The sequence below is a fragment of the Protopterus annectens genome, chromosome 3.part1 (assembly GCF_019279795.1).
Source record: "Protopterus annectens isolate FY-2018-M chromosome 3.part1, PAN1.0, whole genome shotgun sequence".
Taxonomy (NCBI): domain Eukaryota; kingdom Metazoa; phylum Chordata; order Ceratodontiformes; family Protopteridae; genus Protopterus; species Protopterus annectens.
Window position 1 is genome coordinate 729,344,107 of NC_056732.1, and position 24,870 is coordinate 729,368,976.

At 38.8% G+C, this 24,870-nt stretch overlaps 1 protein-coding gene across 4 annotated transcripts in view; it reads left to right on the forward strand.

Annotated features, from left to right (window-relative positions):
- RIPOR2 (RHO family interacting cell polarization regulator 2) overlaps positions 1-24,870 on the forward strand; it is a 3,249,967-nt gene that overhangs the window by 2,731,592 nt on the left and 493,505 nt on the right. For all 4 annotated transcript variants that reach the window (XM_044067082.1, XM_044067083.1, XM_044067084.1 and 1 more), the window contains one exon: positions 7,650-7,785. In XM_044067082.1, the coding sequence (XP_043923017.1) occupies positions 7,650-7,785 (136 nt within the window). The remainder of the gene's footprint in view (positions 1-7,649; positions 7,786-24,870) is intronic.

Consider the following 24,870-nt stretch of genomic DNA (forward strand, 5'->3'; position numbering starts at 1 on the left):
TGGAGAGTCAGCAAACCAGTTCCTCTTCTATTGCCAGGTTTCTAACAATTGATATCCTTAGGCAGTGAAATAACTGCTTTATGCTCACTAAAAATGATGATCTGTTAAACACAGTAAATTCTGTCTGTGAAAGGTAGTGTTACTTAGCAAATTTGGTGGCATCCTCTCTGGGTTCACAGCACATATTAAGCACCACACCAGTACACCCCCACCTCAAATAAATGCACCATCCTTAAACAGGTAACACAAAATGTCATACTCTGATGCCATTAAAAAGTCTTTACCTGATTCAGATTAATAAAATGTAGGCATCGGCACAAGCTCCTCAGTACATCTACTTCATACATTTCAACATCAGCAAATCACAATACTGATAAACTTGCTTTAAGCAAGAATATTTTAGTGATGTGTAAACCTATTGTTAGCCATACAGCTTCCACACTCACTAAGCTAGACAAGGAGCTTCCTTTCCAGAGCCAGGATTGTTGATATTGCAAGCGCCCTTAAAACCCTGTCCCATAGTAAGTACAACAATGACATAATAGTCGTCCATATGGATTAAACAAGGTGATGTACAAAACCCTGAGGGACATGCAAAAAATATAGTATATAACTTGCTAAGCAGCTGTCAGATGATGGTAGGACTCTAGTTCTGAGTAGAATCCTCCCTTCACCAAGAATGATGTCTCAATATAAGAGAGGATAATTGGATTTAGCAATTGGCTAAATAGCTGGTTTTATTATAGGAGGATCCAGTATGTATCAGCTGGGGATGAGACACCACCCAACTTACTTTGCGAAGGATGACTTGCTTCTGTTGTTGTCCATAGTACCTTTTCTAGGCAGAGTTCATTTAATGAACATCCCAGCCTAACAAATATATAAAATCCTAAACTGGACAGCATTATTGCGTCTTGTCTTGATGCCAAGCGACTTAACAAGCCCTTATGCTCTACACCTTGCATGGGAACATGTGTGAGACGTACAACACCTGTAAACTCTAAAGGTTTTGGTTTACTAGCTGGACATTGGGCTATCCTTACTAGGAGATCCCATATGTAAGGAATACTGCAACAGTGAAGAGAAGGCTGTGTACAGTTATGGAAAAATGTTATACAACTGTACTTTCCATTTGCCAATAAACAGAACCAGCCTCTTTACAGGCTACAGAAATGCACGTCTTATACAGTTGTATGACAAAATGTCTAAATTTATCCAAGACATTATCACAGTCTACCCTGAATATGCAGGCAGTTACACCCATCTACAGAAATGCATCAGTCAAGTAGTCCCTTTAGAACTAAATACAATGGCAAATTAAATAACAATCTGCCCTGCTGGCCATTTGACATAAACAATATGACAAGAGGAGGGAACTCCTAAAAATAACAAGTATGGCCAGAACTCAATGAGGACAGTATAAAATCTCACCAAGAAACTATAAGATACAAAATGACCCAGCAATGCATCCCACAAAATTGAGACTAGCATCTGAAGCTAAGGATAACTGCAGGTCCTCCTTCATCTAAGTTAGAAAAGTTTAAAAAAAAAAAAAAAGAAAGTCACAACATTGTTCTGAACTTATCCACAATGGGATACCCCACTAAATCATGGACGGCATTGCAAATATACTGGCTAGTAAGTTTACCTCCCCTAAAACAACCATGTCAGCTCCTTGTACCTGAGTTGCTCTCACCCCAACTATTACAAAGGAGTATGTTCTTAAGGTACTTTCAAAGACGAAAAACACTTCCTGTTTGGGTCCTTTTATCAAACTGGGTTGTTTAATAAACAGTGTCAAACATGCACTTGCCAAGCCCCTCTAGAAGCCATTTAACCTAATTGTAGCCACAGTCAATGTTTCATATTCAAGGCACAGTGCTGTTGCGATGCCTCTCCACCAGGGCAGACCCATCACTGACCCTAGAAACTACAGGCCTGTCATCCTTCTAAGTATGATTTGTAAAATCAGTGGAGAGCATTATTACTGACCTAATTGTTTATAGTATCAAAAAATCTCACTGGACACCACTCACAGCAATTTTTCTTCATAAAAGTAGATCATGCTAGCTGAATCTTAATTACTTTGAGAAAATCACTCAGTCAGCAGTGATAATACTGTTCATTCTGCTTATCTTTATCTGGCCAAGGTTTTCAATACTATACTACATGAAGGGATTGTAAATAACCTTTTGGCCTTTAAACACTGATCCTTATGTGGTAAGATGGATGGCCAACTGCCCTAAAATAGAATTCATATTATCTACATAGGTATTTCTTCCAACAGTGAGAAGGTGACCAGTGTTGTCCTTCAAGTATGTACTTAGTTCTTGCCTGTTAGGTATTTATTTATCTGCCATCAAACTGGAAAATAAGGACCTCTGGTTGACCAAATTTCCTAACGATTGTAAACTGGGTGTAATTGTCAAACCCCCATGAAGATGCTTCTACTTTTCAAAATGTGTGCAAGTTGACACATGGTGTATAGAAAAAGGACTGTAACTAAACTCCAAGAAATGTAGTGCTATCCCTTTCAGACAACAGGGAATGATTGCAACATGCAGCATAGAGAACACCCCATTATCAAGCAAAATAGTAGAGATGTGGGCACCTACTGTGATAGTTTCCACTCCTTTGATCATCATGCGGCTACTGTTAGAAAATCCTAAATTTCCCGACTAATGCCCAACAGTATCTCTTCCTAATCCAAGGAAGTGATCCATAACAGAGTATAATACACCCTTTTGCAATGCACATCACTAGATGATTAAAAAAAAAAAACTTGGAAAAAAAGCAGAGGTTCCTAGCCAAAAATATATCTGGTCTCAAAGATCTTAGTTAACAGGAGAGACTGAAATCCTTGTCGCTGAGCTCTCTCTCTCTCTCTCTCTTATAAATTCCTGAGAGGTTATATATGTCTTGCTTTACCATGCCTTTAGAGACCCTTTTATCCTTGACCTCCTGTTTCTCAGGAAATTGAATAGTGTAAAGCTGAGATCTTAACCTACATCCACAATTAAAACATGATGGATGAATAGGTTCATCATCCACTGTCTGCCCCTGTTCTGGAGCTTGTCAAGTAGTGTGACTCACTGTCTTCCTTCAGAAGTAACCTGCATGACTGCATGGATATCCTTAACTTTGCATAGAAACTAACTGGTCTCACCTTCCTTGAAAAAGGTATTAAAGCCCAAAGGTGGGTATTTGATGAGATGGTCATTGGACTGACTAGCCTTGAGTCCTGTGTTCCTGAGAAGAATGATGAAGGCCATCTGTGGTGGAGCAGACAGGATTGTTTGCCATCTCTTTCCAAGCTAAGATGTATTGGATCCCCTAGAGTAACCCCAGTTACTTGAAAGAATTGTTGAAGTCAATTATTTTTTTGCATGTATTATAGCCTCATTCATGGCGATAAGGTGCTGCTCATACTTCATTTCTTTCCAGCCTCAGAAACATACATTGAGAGCTCAAGCATGTCTTCTTCCATATCTTCCAAGGTGGAGCATCTAATGTTCACACCCATGTGAGCACTGACCATATCAAATGCATACTTAGGTTGAAGGGATCTGAATTTCCTGATGACTTCACAAATTTTGGCGCCTAAGAAACAACTTACTGTTATTCTGTTAACTCAGGTGCTCATTTTGGTGAGTGGTGCTCAGTATGTCTAGCTGTAGAGGCATTTATTATTAGGGCATTATCATCTGTAGTAGTTTAGTCAGGCAGAGTTAAGGGCTTAGGCATACAGCCCGAGTGGCCCTTTTGTGGTGGTAACTGGAGGTGTTGAATTTTGTAAAAGCTGGAGGTGGTGGTGTGGGCATAGTGGATGAGGTGTGTGTGTTGTGTAAGATTTAAGTGTCTTTATGCATGGCCTAGGAGATGCATTTGCTAGTACTTCAACATTTTTGGGTTTAGTGTTTTGCAGTAGTGATGGTGGTGTGACAATATGGTGAGCTCTGACAACCCAGTGGCAGGAGAGTTTTTGCTCCAGTTTAAATAGGCATCTACATCTTCACCTCTCAGAAGCTGGTATAGTGTTAGGTATGAGTAATGGGTTGTCACTGAACATGAGGCAGGTGCTGCAGCTGGTGCTTCACAGCTTCAGTGTACCTAATCCTAGCAGAAAACAAAAGATGGGATGAGGGCAGACTGTGGTAACGTGGTAACAGGAAAACCAATGGTAACATGAAATCTAATAGAGTAGGACTCAGATGTAATGTGTTTGGGATACTGTGCTAACTGTAATAACATGGAGGAGGGGTTCAACAGAGCTGTAGTGGGCTGATTTGACATTTGGTTCTACTCCCCTGTATGGTGCCTCCCAAGAGTAGGCTGAGGAGCAGGAAAAAAATCTTTCATCTGGCAGTCCTCCATAGGAGAAGTGGTGCCAGGTCCTAACACACTACCTCCCTCATGCTCTGCATAAGAGCAAAAAAAAAGTCCATCCTCCCTTCTCTCCTAAAGAGGAGTGCCAGATCCCTAATGCACTCACCCTTCTATGTGAAAGCAAAAAAAAAAATGTATGTTCTCTGATCTGGTGCTTTTTTTCACCAGGCCCTAACACCATCCTGCTGTGCTCCTGCCCTCATGTTTTTGTGAGAAGTATAAATTTGGGGGGGGGACAGATATGCCAGTTGTGCCTACTAAAACCTTGCACCTGGGGCAAATGCTTCCTTCATCCCACCCTAACTGCACCTCTGGGACTCAGTAATAATGGTTTGGGATGCTTTGACAAATGAGATTTAGTAACAGTAGTTTGAGTGCTGTGCCATCAGATTCAAAGTGAAATTAGCAGGATGGTCCAACAGCGTGTGCTCAGATAATGCAAATAAATTCAGATTAGAACACCAAATACTGTACACAGAGTATAAGGCAGAACCAAATACTATGCATACAGTAATGGTGAAGCACAACCATGCATGGTGTAGTTATAGGTGTCACAAGTCTGGCAAGCACAGTACGGTAGTTCAGAAATGATACATAGTACCAGCACAAAGATGACACAGGATACTGGCATGGGTGCCACTAGAATAGTAAGCCTAGTACAGCAATTTGAGTGATACCAGGACCCAGCACAGATGGAGATGGCACAGGATTCAGGCATTGGCGTAATAAAACTAGTGACTACAGTGTAACACCTAAAAAATGATACAGTAAGGCAGAAACAATTACAAGACATGGCCACATCATAACAGGTCTAGCAAGCATAGTACAACAACTCAAAGGTAATACAAAATAACCAGCACAGGCAAAAACAGTATAACATAAAGAAATGGGTTGTCATAAGACTAGTAAGTGCAGTACAACACTTCTGAATTGATAAAGCTCCAGCATGGGCACTAGTATTAAAAACTTTGTAAGTATACTACAGCCATCTGAAGGTGATGCACATGTACTGTAATATTTCACAAATGCAGCACAGATACTGTACGATTACACACGCGCAGCAATTTGAAAGTGATGCACAGATACTGTACGATTTCACACATGCAGCAACCAGGGTTGTGTGCTGAGTCCTCTACTGTTCACAATCCTTACCCATGACTGCTCTGCGAAAGGTAGCAACAACCACATCGTCATAATTGGCAGATGACACCACAGTGATGGGACTTATAAGTGGTGATGACGAGGATGGGTATAGGAATGAGGTCAACTCCCTAATTTGGACCTGAACATCAATAAAACAAAAGAAATGATTATTGACTTCAGAAAGTGCTCTGCCGTGCACCTGGCCCTCAATATCAATGGTGAAGAAGTGGAGAGAGTCCAAACTACAAAGTTCCTGGGGGTGCATATATCAGAAGATCTTTCTTGGAGTACAAACATGAAGCCACCTAATTAAAAAAGCCCACCAGTGACTACACTTCCTAAGAAGGCTGAGAAAAGCAAAGCTCTCTATGAATGCTCTAAATACCTTCTGCAGAGGAGCCATCAAGAACATTACTACCAGCAACTGCACTGTATGGTTCGGTAAGAGAACAATGGCTGAAAAGAAGCTGCAAAGAATAATAAGAACATCAGAAAAGAGCATAGGCCCTAGTCTTCCTACCTTACAGGTGCTGTTTGAAATGAGATGTAAAAAGAGGTCCCGCAAAGTACTGAGTGACACTTCTCATCCAGCGTATGGTTGGTTCACTAAACTTGCATCAGGCAGAAGATTACAGAGTATCTACTGCAGGCCCTCCAGATTCATGAACAGATTTTATCCAACTGCAAAAAGAATCACTGTATGATTTCACGCATGCAGCATTTTGAAGGTGACACACAGGTAATGTAATATTTTCACACATGCTGCAGTTTTAAGGTGAGAGACAGGGTATTGTATGATTTCACATATTCAGCAGTTTGAAGGTGAGACACAGGTGCTGTATGATTTCACGCATGCAGCAGTTTGATGGTGCCACACAGGTACTGTATGATTTCACATATGCAGCAGTTTACAGGTGACGCACAGGTATTGCATGATTTCACACATGCAACAGTTTGAAGGTGACGTACAGGTGCTGTATGATTTCACATATGCAGCAGCTTGAAGGTGACACACAGGTACTGTATGATTTCACACATGCAGCAGATTGAAGGTGACACACAGGTGTACTGTATGATTTCATGCATGCAGCAGTTTCAAGGTGACACACAGGTGTGCTGTATGATTTCATGGATGCAGCAGTTTAAAAGTGAGACACCGGTACTGTATGATTTTACACATGCAGCAGTTTGAACGTGACACACAGGTGCTGTATGATTTCACATATGCAGCAGTTTGAAGGTGACGCACAGGTACTGTATGATTTCATGCATGCATCAGTTTGAAGTTGACACACACGTGCTGTATGATTTCACGGATGCAGCAGTTTAAAGGTGCCACACGGGTATTGTATGCTTTCACATATGCAGCAGTTTGCAGGTGACACATGGGTACTGTATGATTTCACGGATGCAGCAGTTTGAAGGTGACACACAGATGCTGTAATATTTTCACACATGCTGCAGTTTGAAGGTGGCACACAGGTACTCTGTATAGCCCAATGGCTTCAGTATAGCACAGGTTACCTCTGAATGTTGCATTTCAGTATAAGCAAGAGCAAAGCTGCACAGCAGGAAAAAGCAATCAAGCGGCCAATAGAACTGTTTATGCTAGCAAGTTAACAGAAAATTAAAGACTCAGAACATTACAAGTTGCTCTTTTTTCACAAGAGCAAACTGCAAAAGCAATCAGAAGTGAAAAATAATACTGTCAGGCAACACAATTTTTAATAGTAAATACCACAAAAAGCAAAAAAAAAAAAGGAAGAGAAATACCACCAACAATGAACAAGCCAACAAATTTATTGCTTAGCGCCTCGGCTATTCAGTCTTCAAAGAATAGCCGAGGCGCTAAGCAATAAATTTGTTAACACAATTTTTAATATTGGCGTAAAAGTTTTAAAAAATGTCACCTAAGTGGTGTTTAAGGGATTTGATATCTGGACAAATCCAGTAAATCAGGTTCTCATGTGCACAGAGTGGTTAAAGCTCAGCACAACACAATTTCCATTGTTTTATTTATTTTATGTCTGATCAAAATATTTCACTGAAATTTTATTTTAGGCCTGAGTCCAAAACTACTTAACACTGGTAATTGTTAACACTTCATTTTTGTTTCACAGCAGCTTGCAGCCATAGGGAAGTGCCCCATTTTTCCAAATTCCCTTCATGAGAAGTTATCCAGGCAACGGCATGTACTAGAGAGTCTGTTCAAGATAATTTCTGAAAATTCTGGAAGCATCAGCTCTGTACTAGAAGGTGAGAGAATATTAATCTGTGAATTCCTATACCATCAAATCAGTGGCCGTGGTACAGAAGTTTGAACTGTAGAATAGATTAGACACTGCTTATCCATTACATGACTGAATCATTCATATCTAAGAGGTACATTTTTCAGTTTTCTGTGACAGACTGGACATTGTTCTTAGAACAATCAGAACAAATATATTAACAGTATTTTTATAAGGAATATATGAGTATATTGCATTTGCTTTGTCTGGGGATTTTTTTTAGCAAATGCAGAAGGGTGTATGTTTGACAGTGCCTATCTTAGTAATTCCGTCTAGATTGTTTCATGGTCTCCCGTACCTCACTCCATTACTTGGATTTGGAGGTAATCACCTTCTGCTATGGCCTTATCAAAATACAATGGTTGTAGTCTTATTGGTTGAAATGGATCTTTGAGAGACATTTTTTGTTGTCATATTGCAGTCCAAGTTTCTTTAATTTCTCTCCTCCTCCTTGTAACCATATGCATACAGTAATGTATAGTGTTCCCTTTTTGAATGCATTCTTGATGCCTGAACATGTGGACTTGCTCTCTGGTTGTTGCATTGTGATATTAAAGGGGTCCTTCTAAGTGGCAGGTAAGCATCATGATTAGTACTCTTACCTGAAAAAGTGACAGAGCTAGTCTAACACTTTCACCACTGGAGTTGGATGTCTAGTACATTTAGGATCTTTAGTACTTCATCCTTCTAAATGCACATTTGGTGATGTAAAGATGTAATGTCAACCAGCACTATAAAGTCAGATCTTCAGACCAGCCCAGTGGCACAGGAGCCTGGTGTTCATCCACATCTTAGATGACATAGATGTGAATAGCAGCCCAAACATCTGATCTGTCCAGGGAAGGGGTGGTCATTTAGGCTGTCTCCTTCAGGGGTGGGGGGGTGTAGGTTAGTATTAGAATTTGTGCTGGATAGGAACAAGGCTGTCAGCGGGGAATATCTGTGAGGGGGTCTATATTATATGAACGAAAGTTCATATAAGTGAACGCTAAACTCTAAACAAGCGAAACTCCCGGACATTGAGGTGCGTGTTGTGGAATCTCAGTACAGTGAAGATTGGAGTTTTTGCCCTTTTCTCACTGTAGTGTGATCTCTGAGATGGAATATATATTTAGCGGGGGGGTGTGGGGGATGCAGCACCCCACAATATTGTTTTCGATGTCCAGGATTTTCATTGAGCGTTTGCTTATATAAACTTTCATTCATATAATGTAGACCCTCTGTGAGGCTGTTGTAGACTTCAGCCTGCAGGCAAACATTTTGTGTGCCTTTCTAACTTATTACACTCTATGCACAGGATAGTTACGCTACTTGGTGTTTGTACACAGTACACTGCTCTCTCCAATATGTGCTTATGATGATAGGAGCACTTTCTACTTCTGCTGCCACTCAAATGAAAATGAGTAAACTCTTTTACCCACTAGGAATTAGTGAGTCAATGTGGAATGATTGGTAGTAGCACTACACCAGCCATAAGATCCAAAGACAGCTGGGGTACTAGAGTATTAAAATAGATCTTCACCAGAAATAGTAAAATGGCAGGACATGTCTAGTTTGTTCAGAAATAAAAATGCATACTCAAGTAATAAACTTAAATTAGAACGATATGTCCTGAGACAACTCACAGTAACAACAAAAGATAAGTACTAACTTAAGTTTTTTCAAGTACTGCTCCTCGCAGTGTGGATCCTGGTTCTTGAGCACACATGAGCTTCAAGAAAAGCTGCCAGAAGGACAGCTGAATGTTCACTAGGGCACAGTCTTCCTCTGAAAAGGAAAGTCTCACTGTTTTTGTGCTTGTGGGTGGTACGAGTGACATTATGGCTTGTCTTGTTAGGCAGTCTGTCTCAATGTGTACTTTTATGGTAATGATTGAGAGGAGTGACAGTTAGAAAAGTGATTAAGACAGTGCCCATCCCACAGCACTCGGTTATGGAGGCAATGCAGAGGTGCATCACTAGGTCGCATAGGACTTTGGTAAATAAAGCACTCCATACTTCATAATTCCAGACAGTGAAGTGAGGATATTTGTAAAGGGTTAGAGAATTAGCTTTTGCCCATGCATGAATGTGGATCTATATATTTTTAAGCAGAAGGATATATGACATACAAGTAATCAGATTTTTTTAATTTAAAATAAATGCATATATGTACACTCCCAGCATATTTAGTTACATCTTTAATTCTTTATTATGAAAAGCATAGATTTAAATGTCATGTAGAGGTAGAGGATTGCATATTTTAGCCTTCGGAAGAATTACAAACATAAATGGCATATTTACTTGAGTAACATAAATGTGGTCCATCTCTCTCTCTCTCACGATGCATATTTTAAGTAATACTTAAATATAAGACTTTCATATCCTGCTTCAGTAAAAGTTATGAATAATGGTAGTGTATAGTGTAGTGTACTGCCTCATACCTGACAGTCCACCCCCCCAAAAAAAAAAAAACAGAGAGGTGTGGCCTAGTGCCAGGTGTAATAGATGGTAATTACCTTTGTATTTTGAGAGAATGGAATCTTACGTTTGTTCTGATTTGGATCTAGATTGACTGTTTATCCAGCCAGGTGGTAAATAAATCATAAACCACATACTCCAAATCCTGCTTCAAAGGCAAAGTGAGATAAACATGGCCATAAAAACATATTGCTTTCCCAAGTTATTTCTTTTGATGTAACGGATCTCTAGGGTGGGAACAGATATTATGGCTGTAATACTGCAGACATCAATCAGGTCTCCGCTTCATGCTGGAGGAGGGATCATAAACTGTGGGCTGAAAGCCAGCAGTGTCTTCAGGGACAACATGGTGGAGGCTTATTGTACAGTATACTGAAACTGCTTTGTAAACCAGATAATATTTGGAACATATGCTAAGTACTGTACCTTACAGAAGTGAGGAAAGCAGTGGAATACAAATGTATAACACCTTCAGAATTCACTTGAGTTGCACTGGGGTGACTAGTGGTGATGGACTGGCAGTCCACAGTGGGATGTTTAAAGGTCACATGATGTTTATATCTAATCACGGTCCATGTTTTCAGTTGTACCAGCATGGAAATGTTCTTTTTTGCATATAAAAATTATTTTGATTCATTACTGTAGTTCCAAGGTACGACCAGAAATCTCGCATATGTTATGATGCTCAGCAGTCAGAGTCACCATTTATTTCCGTATTGCAGATGAGAAACAATCTGTCGTGTACTCCAGAATGGTAATATGCCCTCTTATAACTTATCAGTGTGTCTTTGACTACAGAGGAATGAACACCTGTTCTGTAGCATGGGATTAGACTCCTGCACCAAGAAAAAAAAATCTGTAGCACATTTTAGATCTCTTGCTTGGCTCCATAAGGCCATCTTTTGTTTCAGTTGCTTGGCTTCAGTTGTCCCATTTTGTTCTCATTTCTTGACAAAATGGCATTACTTTTCTGTTTAGTTTGCTGTTATCCTTTTTCAGCAATAGTCTTTGTTTTCACTAATCAGCCACTGTTAAGTTGAAGCACAAAACTGCTATAACCTACCATTACAGCACACCTGATATGAACTTTAGTGAACACAGGTATGTTTATTGGTGAATCTCCATCAGTATCTCTGTGTTGTGTTTTGTTTGTGTACCAACATCTCTATGTATTTTTGTGGAACAGTCATTCTTGAATGGAGTGCTCCCTAAAGTAGTCTGTATACACTGGATTGACTTCAGGTTCTGCTGTTGACCATAGGAAGACATTATTTATTCAGCCTTTATAACACATAAAAAGTGAACTGTTAAAATTGTTGTACACACATTTAACTAAGCAGTGGTGGTGGGCAGGCATATATATATAAAAATATGTACTTCATAGTTACTATGACAGTATTGGGCTCCATGCCTTCTGTGAGGGCTTGAACTTCACATTATCTGCTTACAAGGGCAGCAACATCCAAAATTAGATGTACTGATGCTGTATGATTATTTCTCTGTATTCGCCATGGTACTTCATGTATCCAGATGCCAGATGGCATCAGTGTCGCTTGCAGTAGAGCTTTACCTCACATGTATAGCCTTTGCAAATTGACCTCTGCTATATAATGTAAATGGCAGATCCAGGCGCAATCAGAAACCGTACATCGAGAGAGTTTATTAATGTAATAGAAACTGATATAGTTGCCACCACACATTTATCCCTTAAAAAATACATGCATATATATTTTCCCTGCTTCCCAGCAGGACCTTGCTTGATGGGTGGGATGTTGGCATAATGGTTAAGGGGGTTTACCTTACAGACACAATATGCAAGGTTTGTTTCACCCATAGGGTAATTGGCTAGTCTTAAAATGGCCCACAAGGGCTTTTAGTCTACTACTAATCTATGAACCTATGATGGTGTTCTACCTGTACCCAACCAGCCCATATGTTTTGTGGAAGCAGGTTAGGTGAGAACCTTACAGATCAGTTTGTTCCTGCCTGGGAAACCCTCTTGGCCCATCATTTCCCCCTAGAAGTGGGAGTTGGGAGGTAGGGAGTAAAGTAGACCAATTTGCCAGTCGTGCAGATGGCCTTCCCTCTCCTCAGGTAAAGTATCCCCCTTGCTTTTTGCAGATTACTGATCTCAACTGCATATTGCATTCTGAAGGGAGTGTGGTTCTGTGTGCAGAATGCCCCCGCAGCTTGTGTGTAATCATCATGACAGTGAGCACCCCTCAGGTCTGTACTCCATGGGTATAGCACCTAGTACTTCACTAGGTGTCACCCAAGTGGTGGTACAGGACCACCATCCTTCCCCTAGTATGGAAGAGAGCAGTGGCCACTCACTCTCTTGCATCCCTGCCAACAAAAAATATTTTCGGTAGTCTAAATTATAATTTGTTCTAATCTGTTATTGTTTATGGAAACTGTAAAGTTTCATATCCAAGTATATTCATGGCAAAATTATTTATGCATCATTTACTGATTCCTTCCACTATCCTTATCAGGGTTTCAGGGAGCTAAAGCATGTCCTGGCATACAACAGGCTTCATGCATAGAACAAAGACATGATTTGATGAGAGCTTTGGTCCATATTGTTTTTTTTTTAAACGCCTTTATTGAATTATCACTTATGGCAAATTTACATTTATACAAAGTAATCAAACTGTATTAATAAATTAATATTAACAAACATTATACTTCACATAGTTTGCTATATTTTCACATAACCTAAGCAACATTACATAAATTATTCAATTCCTACCCTTTATTTTAAACAGGAAACATCTTTATTAAACCATCACTTATGACATAAGCAATCATACATTTATACAAATGAAAACAAACCAGACAACACAATCCTAGTTGCAAACATTATACATCACTTATAATCTCCCCAGTCATTTTCATTCAAACATTACATAGCTCATTAAGTCCTGCCTTCTCTTAAACCTCATTCCTTCCTTATATGTATTATTCCCACAATTCACATTTTTCCTATATACCCTTTTCTAAAGATCTCAATTCCAGTTGTTTTATCTCTGTTACTATATTCACTACTTCTAATATAGTTGGTTTAGATTCTGATTTCCATTTTCTAGTAATTACTTTTTTGGCAGTTACCATAATTAGACACAGCAAGGCCTTACCATGTCTAGGCAATTCTGGTTCTTTATCATAGCTCAGAAAAATCATCTCTCTCATCACACCAATCCGCTCACCCAGCATCTCCAACAGTACATCCCCCAGAGAATCCTTAAAGTCCACCAATCCACCGCAACTTTGGTCCACATCTTGAGGTTTCTCTTCACCTTACCACAGTCCTGGTGTTATTCATCTTCCTAGGTAGGGCAGAAATTTGGGGGACTCCTGTTTTTTCTTCTATCTTAGATTTCATCCTAGTTGACTCTTTCTGTCATGAGACAGGAGTAAATTTTAGGCTCCTCTTAGCATGCCATCCACCAGGTTACTTCACGATTTTTCTGCAAGAGTTCTGTTTCTTGACCTAATCTGTAGGCCCTCTACATCATGAAGCATCTTGTCCTCCAGGTTTGTGTTGCTCCAAGTTGAAGTTGGAGTATCTAACTCATCTGAGTATGTCATGAGGGCAGGAGTGAATTTCAGATTCCTCCAGGTATACTATCCATAATTTTACATTGGGACTCTTCCACAAGAGTTCACTGATTTCTCAAGGCAGTTAATCCTTGGTGAATTTCTTGCTTTACAAGACATGCAGACTTGCCATGAAGCTTTTTAATCTTGTGTAGAGTATTAGCTTCATTTACATTGCTTCCTCTGCCTCCCATAATTATGGCTACTCATTGGATCACCTCTGGAATCATAGCTGGTCATTTGTCATTATTTGAGGAATGTCAATAATTTGACTTTATCTTCTCTAATTGACTAGCTCCTTGAGAGATAATGCAGAGGATACACATTCACTAATGAGGGCATAAAATATGACTGTTGTAGGTGCTTAACATATCCTTGCCCCAAAACTTGTATGCAGTATAGATAGAACAGTTGCATGGAAAGAGCCATGGCTTGACCATGAGCAGCATTCGTTGTGCAGGGATGGGGGAGGTTGGAGTGAAATTGATGAAGAATGGCTGTTACTGAGAACAAGCTTAGTCTGGATCAGTATTATCCTGGTTACCAGATGGAGGTATCATGCAAGGCGGTGTGTTTTGTGTCCATTGAAATTTCCCACACATTAAATTGTCTAGCTGTAGTTTTCCAGGCGGTTTGCCGGTTGTGAAGCTCATCCAGTCCTACATTCTATGGGTTTTTCACCTCAGATTATTGAGAAAAAGTTGCATGGTTCCTTGAGGATAAAACTGTTGAAATTAAGCAGTTCCTCATTGATTCACATACTAGCCATTTATTGATTCATGTGTGGCTTGTCTGGATTCTTGTTGGGTTGAGTTTAACTATGTAGCTATGATGAGGTCATGGTGTTTTTTTTCTGGATTTCCAATGTGTTTGGACTCTAGTGCATTGAGGTTTTTATTTTTTATCCTGTCTTGCTTCATTTGGACTGGGAGATTGCCAGCCCAACTAGCTGGAATTTTGTAAATAATCCTATGTCATTGTAAACATTAATATGATCCATAGGTTTGTCTTACAAATGAAAGTAAATTGTATGCTATGTGCTGAGCTTCAAAAATGTAACTACTGTGCACCCTGCTGGAGAAGAGCAGAAGTGTATATGGACTATATGTCCATGCAAATGTATGTTTTCACGGTAAAAGTTGGAACATACAGAGTTAACATGCAAACTCTAAGAAAATAAGTAAAGCGTTTTATGATGTGCTATAAAGTTAATTAATACAACAACGAGACAAGATGTCTAGAGATAGAGGGTTTTCTATTGTCTGGAAATAGAAATAATTACAGGTTTCAAATGTAAAGGTGTTTGGCTGTTTTATGACTTCCAGTTCCAGGCAAACTTCTGAAAAATAAGTATTTTTGGCACAGAGGTGACAACAAATGAGGTAATATGAAGTAACCCAGCTGAAATGTGTGATAGTAACTTACAAACTATCTCAGAGAGCGAGTCTGTGCATTTTTTATCTTGTCTTGGATCTGAACACATCCATCTTCCACACTTCTCATCTGTATTTGCCTTGCTCTGTAAGTAAGACTTAGATCATAGTATTTCTCTTAGAGATAGATAGGAATATAGTAAGATCAGTCTAGATGTTTTCTGTATTTATGTGAGACTGTCCTGCAATGTTTTAAAATATTTCCTGTGATTCTGAACTCTTTTGTCACTGTGTTGAGTTATTGAGTATTGTCTTTTTCTTATTTATTATTAAATATATTTAAACCTTTTAATTGTGGCTGGTTTGTTTAGAGGTATTTAAGCTCTTAGAGTGCTTCCATATGTACTTGGTGACACTGTACAGGCCACTCTTGAATAGCCTTAGTCTTGGTCACACTTACCATTTGGATAATAGTAACATTACACAGTAGAATTGGTCACCATTTGTAAGGGCCTTATGGTAGCTGTTAAGTAGGGGTTGGTGACAGCTGATACTACCATATCGTCTAGTTTATTCATCCTTAATTTAGTCATGTAATGCTAGTCAAAACACGACCATACTCATGTTTGTATCTGCTGAACTCCAAATCAAGTTGAACGCTTTTATCTAGATCAGTCACTAGATGGGATAACTCATCAACCCACAAACTATAATATTTAATCATTAGTTCAAGGAGTTCAAAGCCTTGCCGATCGAACAGTTTGACTAGATCATTGTGGAATGGAGAGTTAGCTTCCAATCCTGTAGGGTATGAGTGGCGCAGTAGCCCTTTCTGTACCACTCTGCGAGAAAGGCATTCACGAAAATACGCAATTTCTAATTGCAATTTCCTTAACTTAAGTGGGGTATCAAAGGTTTTCAGCTTCGATTACAATATTATCAGTAAGAGAATTGTTACCTTGATCCATAATTCTGCTGTTGTCATTGGAAAGCTCCTGTGAGAAAGTAAAACCATCTTCTATCCACGAAGCCAATGAAGCCGCAGCACTAAAACCCTCCATCCTGGTCTGTGCCGCTATGGCTGGTTGTGGACGGTTATCCTGTTGGAGTACTGTCACAGGAACTGTGGGGTTTGACTTATTCACTTTGTTTGGGTTTAAGTCAATACACAAATCTGTGTTAGCAATTGTTGACGCTCCACGAAATACTTCATGTGGCATTGCCACATGGAGGTCTGGGCTAGTAAGTCTTGGTGTACTTTCCACGATATTATGTGGTCTAAGTACTCTGTCTTTTGACCCATTCTCTGTACTGTTGGCATGCACTCTGAAATCCGCTATAGTATTGTAACCAGTCACATTCTCCTGTGTGGCCGCTCTCGTCTCCGGACGGACACTATGAACAGGCGAAAGGTGTTGTCGAGCTGTTGCAGGTACTGAAGTAAGGGACTGGCAAATTTCACCCTGGTACTTATCAAGTTGGTCCAGTCTCTTAAAGATGGAATCAATCTTTCCAACTAACGAGTCCAACATGCTGCTGGAATACGAACTCCTAACACTCCTACTGTTCGCTGTAATGGCATGAAGAAATGTGAAAGTTGTAACTACTGTAAATTTGTGGCTGTAACTAACAGTTTCAACATAAACGGTTTACAGTGTAAAATCAAAGATAGATTTAACTGTAATTCTAGTTTTGTTGTCTATTTGGCTAGGTGTAATTTGTGCCCTGCTTTCTACATAGGAAAAACGGAGTGGAGGCTCCGTGATAGGATATATGAACACCAATATGCAATGAAGAAACAGAAACTCGAAAATGCTTTAGCTAAACATGTTTGGAGGCTCCGTGATAGGATATATGAACACCAATATGCAATGAAGAAACAGAAACTCGAAAATGCTTTAGCTAAACATGTTTTTACTAACCAAGAACATGCCTTTAAATTTATTATTATAGACCAAGTAAAGGCTGATAGTAGGGGTGGGCCTAAACCCTTGAAATTAGAGGAGCTTGAATTAACTTGGCAAGTTAGACTAAATGCCTATAATCCACCTGGTTTGAATAATTCTTGTTCCATCAGTAGTATTTTAAAATTAAAAAGTTTAAAGAAGTAGAAATTTTGCTTCAGTCAGGAAGTTGGTTCGTGTTAGCCATTCAAGGCATCTTAGTACCTGCTGCTAATCACTTCTTAGAGAGTTCTTTCAGTAGCACAACAGGGTTAAACACCCATCGATGTTTAACTTTGTTTACTTTAACTGGGTACTTTATGTATTGCTGTTGTTACACTATAGTCAATTTAGAGCTATGCAGTATTTTTTATATTGTATTTTTAGACACTTGTGACTATCACCACTTTTAGATCAGTCACTTTTTTATTTAACATTCCTTATTACTGTGTGTAGAGTTGCTGCAGTTTTTATGAACTGGTTTTCCTTTAAAATGAGGCAATGTGTAAGATGTGTAATTGGTTAATTATCAACCAGCTGTTTGTATAAATTACATTCGTAGCTCACTCTAATGTGTTTCTGATGAAGTTTAGCCAATTGAGGCAAACAAAAAGCGCTTTAAACTTTTTATTAAACTTGTGGACTTGTTTGTCCTTCAATTCTCTTTTGGAGTTTTTTTGAACAGCTTGACTCTATGATACGAGTGAACGTAGTACTTCATTTTACTATTTGGGTGGATCTATAGCTTGCTGAACCTGTGTTTTTGTTTTTAAAAGTTTGACTGCTGGTTCTTGTTTTCTATTTAAAAAAGTAATTCAGCTCATCTTATCACCCTAATGGAGGCTTCTAAACCTAAATACTTTCATCTGTTCAAATGTTTAGCTGCAAGACTTAAACTTAGTGTTGATATTCATCCTAATCCAGGACCCATCCTCAATAAACAATCTATTCCAGTCCCTAATAGACTTGCCCCAGCATTTCCCCCTCACCCAAAAACAAAATTAACCAATCTATTACTACTAAATATCAACTTTCAGAGACATCTGTAACAAAGTTCAGGACTTCCATGCATGCATTGCACACTACTCTCCAGACATAGTAGTGGCAATAGAAACTTGCTTAAAACCAGAAACAAAATCTAATGAAATACCACCACCTGGCTACAATATCCTTACATTAGACAGAAAGGAAAAATGGGGTGGTGGAATAGCAGTTATTTACAAAAACTCTCTCAATATAACCCTTCATCTCCACCCCCTCCCAAAGTTTCGCAATGCGGAAATCTTACTAACCCATCTTAAAATGAATAACAGGAAAAACATTTGCATAACTAGCCTTTATATCATTCCAGGTAACAATTTATCCACTGTGGAAGAAATTCTGCAATGGCTAAAAACTAACATTAGCCAATAGACATTGAAGAAAATTGACAAAGGAACCAAGGTATTGGGAGCAAATAACTAGAGAGGGAAAGGTAATATAATAGGAAGAGGCCAAGAATTTATTTGGACTGCAGGTTAGAAATTGACTTCCCTATCAGGGATTGATATCCAAGTATAGGCAAAGAGGAAGACATATAGGGGTCATAAATGAAAGATCAGCACTGGAAGAGTTTTTAGTAAAATATAAAACATAAACTGCCGTTAAAAAAAGAATAATTTCTGGAGCACATAAAATATTGCATGATAACTATAAGAATCAATAAGAGGAGGTTACAAAGGAATGGGAAGAGAGGTTGGATAAGCAATTTACAAAAAAAGATGGGAAGATATATGTACATCTCCCAAATATGCAACAAAATGTAGAAGATTTAGGATTTTTGCTTGCCAGTGTTTGCATAGATATTTTTATACCCCAAGTAGACTCCAGAGAATTTTTCCTCAGGTAGACGGCAAATGTTGGAAGTGTGACTGGGAAGAAAGAGGTACTTGGGAACATAGTTTCTGGGAGTGTGGTGGGTTGGTGGACTTAAATGATTCCCTGGGGGATTTACTGTCAGAGATGCTGGATGAGCAGATCGGTGTGATGAGAGAGATGATTTTTCTGAGCTATGATACAGAACCAGAATTGTCTAGATATGGTAAGGCCTTGCTGTCTCTAATTATGGTAGCTGGCAAAAAAGCAGTTACTAGAAAATGGAAATCAGAATCTAAACCAACTATATTAGAAGTAGTGACTATAGTAACAGAGATAAAACAACTGGAATTGAGATCTTTAGAAAAGGGAAGGAGCAAACTACATATAAAAATGGGAATTGTGGGAACAATACATACAGGGGAGGAATGAGGTTTGAGAAGGCAGGGATTAAATGAGCTATGTAATGTTTGAAAATTATTGGGTAGATTATAAGTGATGTGTAATGTTTGCAACTGGGAATGTGTCAGTATGGTTTGTGATGTAAAATGCTTGCAACTAGGATTGTGTCAGTGTGGTTTGTTTTCATTAATATAAATGTATGATTGCTTATGTGGTAGTGATGGTTTAATAAAGATGTTTCTTGTTTAAAAAAGGGGCAGGAATTGAATAATGTATGTAATGTTGCTTAGGTTATATGATGTATAGGAATATATGTGAAGTATGTTAATTGGTTGATGCAGTTTGATTACTTTTGTATAAATTTAAAATTACCAGTGTCGCAAGTGATAATTTAATAGAGGTGTGTTAAAAAAAAAAAACATTAGCCAATAGACCATAATCATGGGAGATGTGAATCCAGACTGGAAGTATACAAATTTAAACCTATGTAGTTTCACATAAAAAGTCGATATTGCTACTAGAGTACAAAAAAAAAAAAAAGGAATCCACATTAGACTGGACGCTTACAAACAGACCTACACTAATGAGCTTAGTAGGAACCCTACCTGATACAGTTTGTGACCACCTGCCAACCTTTGCAGTTAACCAGCAGAACAACACTATCAAACAACCAACCAGCTTATAAACTAGTTCACAACCAAACCAAATTTAACCCTGACAGTTTCAAGTTACAATTACAAAACTATAACTGGAGTGTCTTCAAAGCAATGCCTTTGGATGATGCATATTCCAATTTCAACCAAGTCTTCTCAAATATAGTAAACTAACATGTTCCCCTCAGAAATAAGCAAGTCTGACCTAACCCTGCCCCATAGTTTACAAAATCACCCAGGCAACTACTCAGAGACCACACCTGTAAAATATGGTTCAAAAACAAGAATCATGTTACCCTACAAACCTTTAGACACTTGAGAAACCTTGTAAAGCATCATATTATTAACAAAATATCTGATTTCTCTAACCTACAGACGACTAGCCAAAACAGCCCTGAATACGATTGGTCCACAATACAAAAACTACTCCATAGGATTATAGAGTGTCTGGTTCAAGCAGGTACTGAAATCAGCACATATTGCCCCTGTCCAAGAGGGACACAGGGGAACCCCTGGGGTGAATTTCCAGTTACCTATCCAGTCTTCCAAATTTCAGTTAAGTAGGGCCAGTGAGGGGCTTTGTTTAACATGAATAGGAAGCTTGTTCCAGAGGTGGGGCAACCTAGTCAAACTACAACTCCCCCTCAAGCAATAACCATTCATAGAATATTGCAAACCAATTCAACTCCCACTTTGTAACCTCTATTCTGTCTCTTATCAATTCAAACAACTCATCAACCACCATCCCAATAGCCCAGAATAACAATTCCTCCTAATTCAACCTCAAACCTGTCCTCACCTCAGTAAGAAAAAACATATCTTGGAAGCCTTAAATCACCTGATATAACATCCCTTCTGAATACCTAAAGATTGCAGCTGAAAGCATAGCATATCCTGCACCCATCCTCATAAACAGATCCTTAACAGAAAAACATGTCCCAAACATCTGGACTGGAAAAAAAATCTTTTATCATACTACTCCACAAAAGTGGAAATTGCACAGAACTAGCAAACTACAGGCCAGCTGTCATACTATCACCCCTATCAAAAATCCTTGAAAAAATGTGTTCACTACCAACTAGTTCAATACCTCAACAACCACAACCCAATATCTAAACACCCAACACTGCTTCCGCACAGGTCATAGCACCAAAACTGCTCTCCTCAAATTCACCAACACAGTTAAACATCAGAGGAATAATAGAAACTTAGTATCAACCTTATTTCTACACTTGTCCAAAGCCTTTGATACAGTAATGCACCAAAAACTCCTATATGAACTTTCCTCCTAGGTTTAAATAACTCATCATTTAACCTGGTTTCAGAGCTATTTATCAAGCAGTAAAATGACGATGTGACTTTTCATACTTTCTTCCAGTCACAGTTATACACCAAGGTTAAATTATTGGTCCACTCCTTGTAACATATTTATAATCAAACTTCACATTCCCCCCAAAGATGCAACTTTAGTCCAATATATAGATGATGCTACCCTCATCTGCTCAGCATCAACACTAGAAGACCTACAGAATGTCACTCAGCAGGGTTTCCTTTAAACAGAATCCTGGCTGTCAAAAATCAGACCTATTTCTAAATCCTAAAATGACCAAACCCCAAGCAATACTCAGAACAAAAACAAACATTCCATATATTATCTGCTAACCACATAAAAATTGACTCTCTCTCTCGCTCTCTCAAACCAAACATTAGATCTTTCACTCAGTGATAATCTTAAATATGAACCACACGCACAAGCTGTAAAGAAAATGCACAGAAAGCTAGGCTCCCTCTACAGTGCCCAAAAAATTTATCACAGCCAACACTAGAAAAGTAATTGCCCAAACCTATGTACTCCCCTCCCCTCCTCCTTTTACACAGTTCCTATTTTTACAAACCTAAACACTCTTGGAGCCAAACTAAACTCATGTTATCACAAAGTAACAAAATTCACAGTAAACACTACCCAATCAACACATCACTGCAAAGCATCAAAAGAATTAAACTGGCTAGAACTTCCACAATACTTGTCCTAATCTCATCTGGTAATAGTCCATAACCTCCTGTACCACCCAGACAAATGCCCATCCCTGTAAAATTTACTACAGCCATACAATACACTAACAATAGAGACCTATGTTCCAACACCAAATCCCTCCTGCTTATGTCTAAATACAGAAACTGTTCTGGTGATTCCATATACTCCCATCATGTCACCAAGCTCTGGAATGCAATATCAAACCACCTGAATACATTAACAATAAAAATACTTTCAAAGCAACACTAAAACACCACCTAAATAATAACTGACTGTGCCCTTGTAGTCATCCCAGTGGGGCCTAGTAAATTCATAAACACTCATGAACTATCTCCTACCAAACCTCTGGTCTCTACCATACTATCTTTCAGCTATAACACCTTATTTACTTTATCACTATTCTTTGCCCTTCACTGCTGTTTCTTATGAGCAAAGAACAACTAACATTGCTGAGTAACCTACAGAAATGAATATACCTGATAATGTCAGTTTAGTCTATCTTTGCTGCCACCACATTATGTAAGCAAATCTCTATGTATGTATTTCCACTTAACATGTTAATGGAAGCTTATAACTAACCTGACTATATAGCAAATGCCCTGACTTGGCGTTGTAAATCTTTAACTTGATAGTGTAGTAAATATTGTAATTGCTTTTAACTGGATAGTGGATCTCCAAATTGACAATTTAACAGATTACTTTTTTTTATTTTGTAACTGTTTCTGGAAAACTAAATTGGATCTTTTCTCCTTGGACCTCCACTGAAAAAATGCTCATCCCAGTCGGAATTTCCCAGTAAACAAAGGTAGTTAGGTAGATAAATAAAATATAGATTGCATTTATTTTGCTGTTTATGGTTTCTTACTTGTTACATTGACTGTGTCTCTTAATGTCTTACTTTTTGTATAGTGTTGAAATGTTTAAATTTAAGCATCTGATACTTGGAATAAGTGCAATAAATTATTTGATTATTTGCTAGTCCACCACGATCTGCTTTCACAAAAAGCTATGGTGATTGAAAACACAAGGCTACTTAAAAGGTTTTATGTTATTACTTTATGGGACAAACTAGTAATACAATATATGTTAGGGGACAATAAACTGCATTTTGGAAGTAAGGAAATAATTTACATAGCTTGCATCCTTTTGAAAAAATATTAATTTGTTTTTAGAGAGAAAATGGTCATGACTGGGAGGTCAGTAAGGAAGGAATTTATTATTAAGATTGTAATCTGTTATGCTAATGCACAAAGTCTTAAAAAGGAATAAAGAGCTGGACCTTATAAAACTACAAAGAATAAAAATAGCCATAATTGGACTCTGAATACTGGTAATTTGTATTTAAAGAGTTTAATGTTTATGAAAGTATAAAAAAAAAGCATAGAAAGGGTGGGGGGAGTATTGTTGATGGATCATAAAGCCATAAATAGCTAGTTAGAGCAAGAGGGTAATGAGGCTAACATTCTAAGTATAACTTTGAGAGATGTACCATGGGAAGATTCTAAAATAGTGTTGGTGTATCTTGGTTCTAAAATGGAGAAAACATATTTTTGAATATACCAACAATTGTAGTTGGAGATTTTAATTGCCCCCACATTGATTGGCATAACAGCAGTACCAGTGACAATTACAAATCCCTTTTCATAGGTTCATAGGTGTGTACTAGGCTAATGACCCTGGAGCATTAAGCCTAGCCCATAGGATTACCCTGGCATCGTGCCACCCAACCTTAGTTCCTAGTGCCTCTGTCGAATAGAGCCACTGGAGTGATCCCTGGCATGAATTTTCTGTTTCCCATCCACTCATCAAGATCTCTATTGAAGAGGGCCAGTGAGGTGCTCTGCTTGACATGTATGGAAAGTCTATTCCATAGGATGGGCAGTCTCTAGGTTATGAACCTGTCCCTCCAGCATGTTCTGTTGATTGTCGTAATGAGGTTGAGGTCTCTGGAGTGTGTGGTACGGAGGGCTTGGGATTTCTTTAGATGTAGCATTTCTAACAGAGCTGGGTCAGACATGGCTTTGTAAGTCAAGCAGAGATTGTCTCTTAGTAGGTGATATGAGACAGAGAATAGTTGGAGTTTTTTGAGTCTGTTCATATAGGGCAAGTGTTTAAGGCCTAGGATCCTCTTTGTGAGATACTTTTGCGGCCTCTCCAGTTGTTGCAGTTGTCTAGTGAGGTACATGCCAAATGGGGCATTGTACTCGATGATTGGCCTAATGAGGGAAAAGTAGAGGGAGACAGTGACCTCTTTCTTCCTGGATGCAAAACCCTTAATAATGTGATGTGCCACATAGAAGGACTTTCTGACCACAGTGGCAATGTGGTGGACAAAAGAGAGGTTGCTGTCAAGCTGTGCTTCCAGATCTCTTATAACGCCTTCTGTGTTCAGTGGAAATACCATCAATGTGGTAATTCAAGGGAACCAGGCTTCCATCAATGTGGTAATTCAAGGGAACCAGGCTTTTCCCAAAGGGGATGAAGACACATTTTTTGGCATTGAGCTTAAGGCCGTGGTTCTGACACCAGTCATTGGTCTCATTGAGGCCTTTCTGTAGGATGTCAACATTACTTGGGGAGTTAATAATAGCTCCCAACTTGCAATCATCTGTGAACTTTGTCAGCCAGAGTCCCTTCATGTTGGCCTGGATATGATGAATTCACATCATTTTACCCAGTTGATAGACAAATTTACTCATAAAATTTCTGTACTGACCTTATTACTTATCAGCAG